The sequence below is a fragment of the Echiichthys vipera genome (genome assembly GCF_963691815.1).
Source record: "Echiichthys vipera genome assembly, chromosome: 4".
In the NCBI taxonomy this organism is placed as follows: domain Eukaryota; kingdom Metazoa; phylum Chordata; class Actinopteri; order Perciformes; family Trachinidae; genus Echiichthys; species Echiichthys vipera.
This window is the reverse complement of record NC_139829.1, coordinates 30791097-30804411: the sequence shown is the minus strand read 5'-3', so window position 1 is coordinate 30804411 and position 13315 is coordinate 30791097. Positions and strand designations below refer to the sequence as shown.

Below are 13315 nucleotides of genomic sequence, written 5' to 3'. Positions count from 1 at the left end.
CGTCTACAGGACGCCTAACATTGCTCTTTGTCTGCTGGATATGTATAGGCAATGTATTGCTAACACATTCGTCATTATGACTTCACATGGGGGTAAAACGTAAGTGGGGTTACTGCTCTAAATATACCATGTTATGACTGATCAGTAGAACGTTAATTTCCTTAAAAAACGCTTAACCTCAATTCATTGTATAATATCTTTTGTGGTATTATACAATAGGTGGTAGGCTATTGTTTGGGAGTGTGTTAGTCTGCCATACATTTTCCATGCTAAATAAAATACCGTTGTGGGGGAAACACGGATGAAAATCATAAATTCAGACATTTGAGATGCGCACAAAATAGTCTGTTGGAAGGTTCAATGCAAAAGTAGCTTCTCCGGACTTTATAAATCAACATTTGTTCCACTCTTAGGTCCATAATACGGACCATATGGATGCGACTGACTGTGTAAATGTGTGCGTGTGTGTGTGCAAAAGGACATTGCCATTATCAAGCCTTCGTACAGCCATCAGGAAGATGTGAAAGTCTGTTGCGGCAGCAGTTTCACAGCGACAGATAACAGCATGCCTGTCAACTGTCAGCCTGGCAGATGAGTGGCAGAGGCAGGAAAAGCTCATTCCTTCCCATCTCTGTGACGCGCTGCAATCAGGAGTGTATCTGCAGGTCACGCAAAGAAGCTCAGGAATGAAGGACAGTTGCGTAGTGGGATGAGAGTTCAGGTGACAAACAGAATTAACATTCAAATCTGTTGAGGGGCCAGAGTGAGTCATGATTAATCTGATCAGAAAACATCCTCTTGTGCCTCCTGTGTCCAGATTTCCCATTTCAGACGCACTGTTCACTTACCAGAAGAGGAAGTGCACACAGAACAACGGGGTGTGGGTGGAGGTGGAGGGTTACTTTGTTGAATTAACCTAAATTACTTTTTTTATACAACTCTGCCGTCCTCATGAGCGACTTGAAATTTCCTCCAGACTCCATGTCGACTCAGTATCTTTCAACCTCGACCATTAAGGCCTCACACCTCATTGCATTTCAATTTCATTTGGACGAGTGTTGTCTAATAGATGTATCCTGTTACATTCTCCGATATCAACAGAGTCTCGGTGCACTTTGTGAAAAAGAAATGGTCAATGGAGCCTAGAGAGCAGCTCGCAGAACTCCACCATTTACAAAGCAAATAAACAAATGAAGAATATCAACCCTGGAGCACCCACCCAAACAAAATAGCGCTTCCACAAGGAAGAGGCTACAGGACAGTGTTTACAAAATCCTCATTAAGGAAGTTATGAGATAACACACGCTCATGTGCATCACACAAAGTTGCACGCACGCACGCACACACACACACACACACACCAGCAAAGAGACCATAAGCACTGAGCAATACAGAGCCCACCATATCATAGATAAGGGACAGAAAGAAAGAGCTGGGAAGAAGAGAGCAGAGCACACAGAGAGACCGACAGAGGAGAGGACACAACAGAGATGAGTCGGACGGACAAAGCCAAACCTCGGCCACCCTGCCACCGGAACTGCAGCCCAGTTGCACAGGACATCAAAAGGTGTTCATGAGAATAAATGCTGTGAGATCTGGAATAGAGCAGCAGGAACACACACTTCTGCAGAGAGGCTCACACTGGTCAGTGCAAGGGTCAACGACACTGCTGCAAGGGATCCAGAACTTTCTTTGCCTACAGATGAACTGACTGCAACCTTTGTGATTAAGGTGTTCAGGGAACACAATCATTCAGTCTTTCTCCTGTATCAGCTCATCCATATACAACCCCACAGAGAATAAAAGAGAAAGCTGCAGTTTGTTTTTCCCATGGCGAGTGTTTGGGTGACTCAATTGGGAACTATCTGCAGCTCCAAGACTTTGCTCTTGCTGTTCTCCGTCCTGCTGCTCCAGGGGTTTTGTGGACTGAGCAGCCCGATCTCCAACACCCATCAGAGGCATCGCCCAGCTCCGGGGCTGGGAGACGGGCACGGAGGGGTGGTGGATTTGTCACTGCTGGAGCAGGATAACAGCATGAACATGCAGAGCCTGCTGGGGAGCCTGAAGGAACAGTTTCTCCGGACTTTCAACCTGTCTGGCTTGGGTCCTCCTCCCCTGCCTCCTGAAAGCACACGAGAAGAGCCACCGGAGTACATGATGGAGCTCTACAACCGTTTTGCTAACGATCGCACTGCCATGCCCACTGCCAACATCATCCGTAGCTTCAAAAATGAAGGTAAATATACCCTGCTCCGTATGATGATCTCCCTGTTCTTCATATAGATTGCTTATAATGAGAACTATTTTTTCTTTCTTACTGTAAGTGCTGTTTATTGAATAATTTTGACATTTTTCATTTAAATATTATTTGCATTTTCCTCATCACACTCTAGTCTGCAAGGCCAAAACATATATAAGTTGACCTGGTATACTTGCATACTTGTATATAACCAAAATGTAGTTGTTTAATTCAAAGCATTAAGTCATGACCCTGTTCCTTACTCTGTGAAAGCCAATGTTCACTTCAAAATGCTTTTCTTATTCTGCAATAGAACTGCTTGTAATGAAAATAAGATGCTAGTTAAGGATGGAATTGAGGAATATTCAGTATTATTAGGTTTGGATAGGGTAAGGATTCGTTGCAGCACTCAACTAAATCAATGACTCAAGGCTTTACTACATATACAGAAGTTTAACTTTGACCATTTATTTCCCAGATTCATCTCCCAGTGTTGTGGGTGTTGGAGGAGTGAGGCGTCACCCGCTCCTCTTCAATGTGTCAGTGCCCCATCATGAACGCATCACAGCGGCCGAGCTTCGCCTCTACACCCTTGTCCAGACTGACCGCCACCTCTACGCTGGTGTCGACCGCAAGGTCACTATCTATGAACTGGAGTCGCGTCTCAGAGATGACAACACGACTGACGAAAACACGGAAAGAGGCGATGGATTCAGAGGGGACGGAGAGCGGACAGAGCTGGTGGAGTTGGCGTCACGCCAGGTCTACGGCACTGATAACGGCTGGGAGGCCTTTGATCTCACTGCTGCTGTGAAACGCTGGCGCAAATCCGACCACTGCACCACGCACCGGCTGGAAGTGCACATTGCCAGCATGGCTAATGAAAACAATGTTCAAGGTACGACAGAGGACAACAAAGACAGTAGTCCACCCGAAGGGGACATGAAGATTGACACCAGCACTGAGGAAAAACACAAACCTCTGCTGATTGTTTTCTCTGATGACCAAAGTAGCGATCACCGTGAGGACAAGCATGAGCTGAACGAGATGATTGACCACGAAACCTCTAACATGGTTCTCCAGAATGACTTGGGGTTGGGCCTGAACGGGCTGTGGGGGGAACTGGAGAGGGACAGGGATGAGAGAGACGAAGAAGCAGAGCCAGATGAAGAGGACCTCATCCAAATGCGCTCCAATCTGATATATGACACCGCATCCCGCATTCGTCGCAATGCCAAGGGAAACCACTGCAAGAAACAATCTCTGTACGTAGAGTTCAAGGATATTGGATGGGACAGTTGGATCTTGGCACCCACTGGTTACGATGCCTTTGAGTGTACTGGCCTTTGTTCCTTCCCACTGACAAAGCATGTCACACCCACCAAGCACGCTATTGTCCAGACACTGATCAACATCAACAGTCCTCAGAAGGCGTCACGAGCTTGTTGCGTGCCCACCAAGCTGGACCCCATCTCCCTGCTGTACTTGGATGACACAGGTGTGGTGACTTACAAGTACAAGTTTGAAGGCATGGTGGTGGCTGAGTGTGGCTGCAGATAGTCCATACTGAGAGAGAGTTTAACTCTAAAGTCTTACATTAAGAGGAAAGACAGGACTAACAGAAAAACGAGGTCAATCAACAAAGGGACGATTGTTGGAATCTCTATAAGGGTTGCTTAGTGAGACTGGAAATGCACATTCACTATTCATGAAACAATGTGTGCGCTCCAAATGAATATGGACAAAAAAATATGTTTTAAACAGCAAACAAGTGTACTTCATCTAAATACTGACAGTGGAAAGACAGTGTCCTACAGAGCTACAGTTGCCAATAGTGGTGCCAAGGTGTGTCCACATACCCACGAGACTGAAAAGGCACAAGACTTCCCAGAGGACCGAACCAAGCACATCCTACAGTGTGTGCGGCCTGGTGGGAACCAGTGGGCCAGGCGTCCCCCTCCCTCTCCTTCCCCCTGACATCTGTCTTCCTCTCCACTTATCTCTGGCCTCCCCACTCGATGCAAACACTAATCAGCACTTCATGCGTCCTGGCGCAGTGAAATGACCCCCCCTGAGGCAACCTGACAAGACATGAACTCTCCAGGCCAACCTCCTGCCTCCTGCAGCCTCCTGATACGTAGGCGCTGTGCAGGGGTCCTATCGGCGGAGTTATCTATTCCAATCCTGTTTCCCACTTCACATGCCTCTTTTCCACTCCCCCGAGCTACAGTGATAGCAAGGTGTGGGAGGGTGAGAAACATGTATGCCACCACTCAGGCTCGGAGAACTGGACGGCACTCTGGGCAACCTTTACGGCGGTGGGACTGGGGAGTAGGACAGGACGAGAGGGTAGGGGTTGTCCACATTCCTAGGAAACAAACAATCTCACTGACCTATCACCATGTGCCCCTAGCATATCTCCAACTCCTCAGCTGAGTCATCCATCACTTTTAGGGTAAAAATGGCCTTTTTGGACAGTTATTATCTGACGGTCAAACTCAAAGACTGGAAGAGGGGGCTTCTTATCACATTCCCTTTATGGATGACCTGCAGGAAATACAGTTTCAGATTGAGAGTTTCTTCTTTGTTCAAAAGCCTTTTGATACCTCTGCTGCTTGTGTCAAATAAAAGACTATTTATTGTTCTAATTTATTTATTTTTACAACAGAGTAGATGACTATATATGTACATTTGTAAGTGTAAAGCAGGTTTTGTATCCACGACAATGCATTTGCAGCATAAAATGAATTATGTTGGGAAGAGAAATGTCTACAACAATAAAGAACAATTACTTCACAAATCCACAAGTCTCCTTAACTATGAAATAATAGCCCAATGCTGTTTACACACCATCAAAATGTCATTAGGATTATCTCGTATCAAGATGAATGTAAATATTTGGAGCTGAAATGCCACACTGACGTTGTTTTTCGTGCATGATCCAGTTTCCACATTCCCATTATCAATCAAAGCATCTAGGATCTGTCAGCTTTCCTTTCAATTACCAGGAAGAAGCTGCTACAGCGGTGACGCAATGCATTGCTGAAATTCAGATCATTTAGTCTGACAATATCAGCTCCCAGGTCATAGTTCATACATGACACACAAACAAAGAACCATGGGAAAAGGAGCGGAAGGCCCGCTAATGAACAAAATAGATGGCCTGCTGCTCACACTGACAGCTAGCAGATGCATGCAGCTGTGATGAAAAACCTGTTTTCGTGGAGAGAAAATGTGAACACGAAACAAAAAAAGGTCTAGACTCCAGGAGCTCTCTCTCTGTTCTCACTTCTTCTTGTATGGACGTTAAACTGCATTGCAAAAGCGCTTTGTTGTTCTTGTCATGTACCAACGCACATTGAAGATACAATAAAGGATACAGGTCGGACTCATGCTCTGAAATGTGTTAAACTTTCTATTATTGTGTTGTTACACTAATGTTAGCGTTAGGGTCAAGGATGACATTCCCAGAAGAAGATACAGAAAGGTATTTTGCAAGATATGGATAGTGATGTAAAGGTTGGATTGTGGCAGGCAGCTAATAGCAGCTTACTTTTCAAACTGGTTAAAGATACAGTTGGGCATCAGTGCTGCTCTCATGTGTGTATGCTGCATATGAAGCCACATCCTGGAAACACTGGAAACAAGATCCACCTGCCAGCACCACCTTTCCTGAGTCTTGCCATCATTGTAAGATTGTCAGGCAATTGGTGAAAAATGAAAAATATTGCGCATTACAGCTTTACAGCAACACGGCTGTTTGGTGGTTAGCGCTGTCGCCTCACAGTGAGAGGGTTCCTGGTTCAAATCCCAGCTGGGGCCCTTCTGGGTGGAGTTTGCATGTTCTCCCCGTGTCTGTGCTGGTTTTCACCGGGTTCCTCCCACAGTCCAAAGACGTGCTGGTGTTCGGTTCATTGATGACTCTAAATTGCCCGTAGGTGTGAATGGTTGTGTGTCTCTGTTCGTCTCTATGTGTCCTGTGATAGACTGGCGTCCTGTCCAGGGGGGACCCCGCCTCACGCCCGATGGCAGCTGGGATCGGCTCCAGCCCCCCGGCGACCCTGATATGAACAAGCGGTTGAAGATTAATGAATGAATGAATGAGCTTCATAGCTGGTAGGGAACTTTTTTTTAAAAACATTGGACAGAACCTGAATGTTGCTATGCTACGCTATGTATCATAGCTGTATTGTAGCTGCAGTGGCGACCAATCACAGTAGTTCTCGTACAGTCACTGAGTTAACATTTAACAAAAATGCAGGTGAGAAGTACGTCAGAGGTAAATACTGTCATCATAACACTATCTCCACATTGTTACGAAAGTATGATTATAAAATACTTCTGCTACCTGATTTGACCTGCTTCATCTTTGTACATCACCATACAGTAAAATCAAATATGCTAATCTGCATTTGCTGTACAAACACTGTTTAATTTTTAATCTTATGAGCTGAAGTTTCAGTTATTTAAATGCATTAGTAAAAGGCTTTGGCAGCAGCCCACTAATGACAAGTGCACTGAGATGTTTCAGCAAGCAAACAAGTCACTGACTGACCTCTCGTGTAAGAAGAGAGCACAGGTCGTCTAAAAATGGCTCCAGAGCAGACAACAGTCCCAGATATGTAAAGCTCACTAATTGGATATTTACAGAGCGCTGGAAGAAATATGACTCTGGCCTTTGTCACTGAATGGCAAAACTTTTTATGAAATATGATGAAATGGGAAGTCTTTGGTATTTACTCTGATGATAAGGACTGGTGGAGCGCGCTCTGTGCTTTTTCCTCTCTCCCTGTCTCTCTCTCTCTCCCTGTCTCTGTCTGTCTCTCTGTCTCTGTCTCTGTCTCTCTCTCACTTTTGTTTTGACATGGCTTCACTCTTCTTGTTGTTCTGCTGGAGTTTCTAAAGGATTTGGCCTACGTGATGAATTTAGGAGCGCACCTCACATCGAGTAAACAAACTGAACGTTTCCCACTGTCCCGAGCGCTTCAAAATCCCGTAACGCTCCAGTGCCTGACATCACGACACGGGCTGCAGGACGTGTGTCTCGCTGTGAACGTGTGTTTTGGTGTGTGTGTGTGTCACCCAAAGCTGCATGACTCGCCCAGACTCTGACGTGGGGTCCGTAATGGGGTCTGATTGTTTCCGTTTTGGGTCACGTGCTTATCATTCCATCTCTCGGCAACACCACCACCCAGCACTCGTCTCTCTCTCTCTTTGCTCCAATCTCTTTATTTATTTCCCACGAAAAGTACACTTGGCTCAACGTTACTTCATGACCACATGCAAAAGTTCCTCCAAATGTTCAAACAAGCTTTACAATTGAGTCTGATGTTGCGAAATTTCAAAAAAGCCCACTGAAAGAGTCAGAAATGAAAAACAGATGTTGTGACTCGACTGATTTCTCAGAACTGTGAGTTTAGTTCGAGTCAGCACAAAGAGAAATGGTATAACTGCCATTCTTCATTAAAAAGTAATGACTTTCACTCACCAGAGACCCTCAAAAAATATATTCTAAGTCATTATTGAAAAGGCTGCAGCATGAGAAGAAATGAATGTGCAAGTATTTAATATTACATGTTCAAAAGACACCACTCTGCTAAAGTAAAGTCATGATAAATAAACTCATTATCCCTCTACAAGTACTACGTTTGGCTCCCCGTGGTGAGTCATTAAGTGTTATACAAAGCACCTCGCCGTGATGAAGTGTAGCAAGCTTGAGCAATCTGGAGCTCTTTGGTGTCCTTCCCCTCATGCGAACGCAGCGTGCGCCCCGAGGGAGAGGTGGCTACAAATCATCTGGCATGACCCCGGCTGGATTCTGAATCTAAGCCCTGAGGATGCTGTTGTTGGGTTTTAAACTTTCAAATCGTTCAACTTTAACAGTGTTTTTTAAATCGTCTCATTTGAAAAACAAACTGCAAAGGTTATAAACGACAAATAGTGACTGAAGGGCTTCTCGTCGAGAAAAGAAAACATGGTTTTGATTAGTCAGATCCACATGGAACCGGTTTACAGAGAGAGTTAACAGCTGAGGGGCCCAGGACATAAAACCCCAGCACCACAGCAGCACCACAGAAACCTGAACCTGAGACCAACAAAACCAAAGCTTTGTCTCGCTTCCACAGGTTTTCCCATGCGTAAATGACCAGATATAGCGCCAGATATCAGAATCGAACTCCTGGAATCTTTACTCGGGGTAAAAAATACAGAAAAACAGCTTTGGCTCTCAGAGGAATGCTCACTTTAAATGTTTACATCATTCACTGAAGTGCTACGGAGATATTTATCTTCTGCACGACAACGACTTGCTTTACCTTCAGAAAACACATGACAGACTCATATCACAGCATTTGGTGATATTACAAATGGGAAATACACTTGTTTGTTTTCCTGATAGGAGCTAGAAGAGAGGTCTGATACCACTTTCATGTCTGTACGGTAAATATGAAGCTACATCCAGAAGCCACTTCAGCTTATCTTCACAAGATAGGGGGGACCAGATCCACCTACCAAGGCCCTAAACTCCCCAATGAACATGCATTGTCCTGCTGAGCTCATTTGTCTGAATGTTATATTTTTAATGCTCAGTCCATGGGTGACTCTGCTGGGAACCAGAAGGTCGCCGGTTCGAGTGAATAGAGTGTGGACTGGTGGCTGGAGAGGTGCAAGTTCATCTCCTGGGCACTGCAGAGGAGCTGTTGAGCAAGGCACCGAACCCCCAACTGCTCAGGGATCCGATCCATTTGACAGCCCCCTCGCTCTGACATCTCTCCATTAACTGCATGTATATAGGTCCTGTTTGTGCATGTGTGTGTATTTTGGGCCTGTGTGTGTGTAACATGAATAATAAAAATTTAATATCCCCTTGCGGGATTAATAAAGTAATTCTTCTAATTCTTCTTCTATGTTCATGGAAAATGTGTGCCTCATATGATTTTTTAAGCAAATAAAACAAAGACAGACAGGGGTGTCAAAGTGATCCAGTAAAGAGCTGTGGTGGCTGCAGGTTTTCATTCCAACCAAGCGAGAACACACCTGACTCGACTTATTCAATCACCTGAAGTGTCTTCACACAGTTGATTTGTTGGACCAGGTGTGTTTTTGATTGGTTGGAATGAAAACCTGCAGCCACAGCGCCCTTTACTGGATCACTTTGACACCACTGAACTAGAAGGACACTTGGATAGAGCAATGAACAAGGATTTGTTCATCTGTCTCGTTACTGGGCTTGCTCCAAAATTGCATGGGTGCTTCCTTTGCCCATACGGCACCCTGCCCCCAAGTTTCATGAAAATCTGTCCGGTAGTTTTTCTGTAATCCTGCTGAAAAATAAAAAACAAAGTAAACCCAAAAAACCATAACCTCCCTGGCCGAGGTAATACGTTCAAGTTATCTATTTTGTATTTCAAAATACCTAATTTGGTTACTTGCATTCTGTTCCTCCCCAACCCTGTTCCCACATCATACACCATGGTCTGGGTGAAAACCCTACTCTGATTGGCTGCAAGGAGTCCATTAAAAGGAGATTTTGGACACCTACAAAGTAGTTTCAGTGGAGCTGTCTGGTTATTGCCCAACAAGGTGTCCATCATCAGGAGTTATGGACGGAGGGGAGGCCAGAACCAGGCGGGGATCCGTCCAAAGCCAGGAATAATGGACTCCCCGTTGTCCATTAATTCCTCATAATGGACTGCTTGTCATGCATTATCTCTTAAATATCTCATTTGTTTTAAATGTGTGGTCGTAAGGTTTGTTACGTGCCAGACTAGTTCCTGGCCGGAGCACCTCCTGGAGTCTCCACGGACACAGACCGGCTGTTTTCCTCTGTTTCCTGTCTTTGTGCTACACTAAGCTGTTGGTCATAGCCTCTAATTTACTGTAAACCGCCTCCATAGTGGCATCAGACTTCTCCTTCCTTTAACCTCTTTGTTAGATAACCTGAGCGAGTGAACATCAGCAGACATCCACACTCCACATTCATTCGTGAAAGGTTACGCTACCATCTGTGTCTAACCATCTGTCATGTATTATCTGCCCCGCGCCTGACAAAGTGAAAGGCTATAAATTCCTCCCAAACACTCCCATGTTCTGAAGGCAGATCAGCTGCATGTTAGTTCTGGCATTTGTATCAATGTCTTGATTGTCTTTTTCTCTCCATCTCGTGCTGCATTCACAATGCAGAACAGCTGTAGATGTTAAAGTGCCGTGCATACACGCTGCATACTGCATGTGAACATGATACCTGTCCATTAGCATATTATTCACAAGGGAACAGTATGTAGTATGGGTGTGTAGTCTTGTTTAGGGAGTTACACCGATTATCATTTCACTATAAATAGCATTTTAAAATGTCTTGATACTGAAACGATGAATGACTGAAATCCGTTTGCCGTAAACCTTCATCACATCTTCACAGCTTTGCTGGAACTTGAGAAATCCTCAGTCCGATATGTGCAACAGTTCTGTCACTCTGGACGTGACACCGGTGCACGGTATGTGCCAAAGAGGCGGTCCCAGTGGGTGAAGTAGGGGGCGTAGTTGACGTTGTGGAGAGTATGGTGGGCTTGGTGGCAGGGGGCTCCTCCCAGGCAGGGCAGCAGTCTGTGCAGGGCCCAGGGCAGGTCGTATCCACTGTGGTCCTCCACAGCCAGCCAGCTGTTGATGAGGTGGAAGAGGGCTTCGCTCAGCGGGTGGCAGCCCACCACCCAGGCACTGCTCAGAGCCAGCAGCAGCAGAGACAGCAGCTCAATGGAGCTGCTGTCCTGAGCGGCGAGAGCGAAGGGTACGCGGTGCTGGTGGTGCTGCTGGTGGGTCTTGCGGTAGAGCCAGGGAAACCTTAGGAGGCACACACAAAAGGCTGTATCTGCTTACTCTCTTACTGGTATGGATAATCACAACAATATTCCCAGAGTGGTAAAACGTCAGTGTCTGTGGTTAAGTTAGTTCTTCTTTGGGACCCATCCACCACCTTGACACTACTCTTGATGTGGATGTTTGCGCTCTTATACGTCTGACTTCCCTCTGTGCTCCAGACATAATTTCTACAGTAAGAAATGTGTGCGTAACATACAAAATACACTACATTACTTTGCACAGGTGTATGTACAAGTGCATGTGACGTGACAGCCTGTGTAGTGATGTCATCAGGGTTATCTCTGATTCATATTTTGAACAGTGTGTGTGACACATTGGAGGAGTGGGATTTAAAGGCATGATCGTCTGCCCTGCACAAAATATACTAAAGAACAATCCAAATTAGTTAAATAGAGGGAAATGTAGGGTTCACTGTTTTTGGGGCTTGATATATGAGGGACTAATCACTGACTAGTGACCAGAATTAGAAGCAATTACTTAAACATAAGCTGTATGCTGTTCTGCGGTGTCATAGGGAAGGTTTTCGTTGCCACCGTACTCTACGGGGGAATTGTTGGGTCTCTGTAAATCATAAATAAGTCATAGAGTGTGGTCTTTACCTACTCTGTAAAGTGTCCTGAGATAACTTTTGTTATGATTTGGCACTGTGAATAAAACTGAATTGACTTCTAATCCTATGAATGAATCCAGCCAAGTGGAATGAAGGTTATGACATTGTAACCCTAGTTCTAGCTCCACCTGAACTGAGGTTACACCATCGTTCTAGCTCACACAGGCCCCCACACGCAAATAGTTTGCCCATATCCTTTTGGCCGATATTTGTGCATGCAGGCTCTTTCATGTTTTCTATTTGGGGGGGAACCAACACTCTCCACAGAGCCGTGATAAATAGGCTCCTGCATGTGGAATGGAAAAAACCAAGGATCCAAGTGCGGCACAATCATGATCAACAGCACAATAATGGTATGGAGTGGGCGCAGACTGCTCACCTGTGCATGGAGACGTGCCAGATAAAGAAGAGCATGTCAAATATCAGTAAACACGCGAAGACTTCCACGAAGAGCTGCCAGCAGGACGGGGCCAGCTCCGGTAACGCGGGGCTCCGCACTGTGGGCAGCAGCGCGGTGACGGGGAGCACGGTGGTCAGGTATCTGTACAGCACCCTCCAAAAACAGTCAAACCATCGCCGGAAGGACGGCGGCGGACCCGAGCCTGCAGAGATCCTCCAGGAGCGGACGCGCGCACAGAAGCCCCCCAGCATGTCCAAGAAGAGGAAAGGTGCGCAGAGCGCGACGTGCGTCAAGAAGGCGTAGGACGCGGGCAGGTAAGGGGAGAGCAGGATCTCCTCATGTCCCGCTTTCATGGACTCCCATAGCCCCTGGAGGACAGGCGCGCACGCCTCCCCATGCTCCGTGGAGGGCACGTTCATCACCAACGTCTCACGGTCTCCTGCATCTTCTTCCAGGGAATGTAGTCTTACAAAAGGGTTACTTTGAGAGAAAAGGCAGCACTTTTTATCCTTTCAGTGCCAATATCCTCACAGGAAAGACGTGTCCACCCTCTGAATGAGCTCCTGAGTCCCGGGTAAACTCTCTAAAGGTAACTTAGGTGTTTTTCTTCGGCTGCTGCTCCGCTTCTTTCTGGAGACGAGACATGCTGTCGGATAACTTTCTCTCCACACAGGAGGAGGAGGAGGAGGAGGAGCCCCGGATTAATACATGTGCAAATATAAACAGCGAATTAAAAAGTCTGTCTTATCTTTCATGGTGACGAAAGTGGTGACTAAAGAGGTGAAGCAGCTTTCGGTTTTACGCGCCGGAGCCTCCCACGCAGAGTTGGCACAGTTTGGAAAGGCAGGGGGTTTCTGGGAGAGGACCGTCACATTGTTTTAGGGATGGAGGTTCCGACTGTGATTCGACACAAGACACTTGATTATTCTGCTGGTGCTGCTGCTGCTGCTGCAGTCTCACTCAGATCTGGATCAGGTTTCTCTCCTTTGGGGGATTTTCCAGGAGAAAGAGACAGAACAGGACCGGTTCTCAGGAGCATGAGCGACATGAGATGATGAATGATTTACAGGGGAAAGGAGCATTTCAGCATCTCATGATTTGATTGTCAAGGGTTTTTATTGTGTGTGTGTGTGTGTGTGTGTGTGTGTGTGTGTGTGTGTGTAGCACCATACAGACCATAAAGACATCTCTA

General features: G+C 46.0%; 2 protein-coding genes across 2 annotated transcripts; one reads left to right on the top strand and one right to left on the bottom strand.

Moving 5' to 3' along the window:
* Positions 1-1830: 1830 nt before the first annotated feature.
* On the top strand, positions 1831-3799 carry bmp10 (bone morphogenetic protein 10; the record flags this gene model as incomplete). Its single annotated transcript, XM_083912083.1, has 2 exons — positions 1831-2236; positions 2718-3799. 2 exons carry the CDS (start codon positions 1831-1833, stop codon positions 3797-3799), a joined length of 1488 nt encoding a protein of 495 aa, XP_083768209.1.
* A 5572-nt stretch (positions 3800-9371) lies between these two features.
* Positions 9372-13315, bottom strand: ch25hl3 (cholesterol 25-hydroxylase like 3). The gene is made up of 2 exons (XM_083912085.1): positions 12103-13315; positions 9372-11074 (listed from the first exon to the last, which is right to left on the bottom strand). Exons 1-2 carry the CDS (start codon positions 12540-12542, stop codon positions 10705-10707), a joined length of 810 nt encoding a protein of 269 aa, XP_083768211.1. The 5' UTR covers positions 12543-13315; the 3' UTR covers positions 9372-10704.

What these genes read in the sequence shown, in the direction of transcription:
- ch25hl3 (XM_083912085.1), bottom strand. Translation starts at nt 12,542, where the DNA reads ATGAACGTGCCCTCCACGGAGCATGGGGAGGCGTGCGCGCCTGTCCTC. An exon ending in TGGCACGTCTCCATGCACAG is followed by an intron (nt 11,075 to 12,102) that starts GTGAGCAGTCTG and finishes GTGCCTCCTAAG; the next exon opens with GTTTCCCTGGCTCTACCGCA.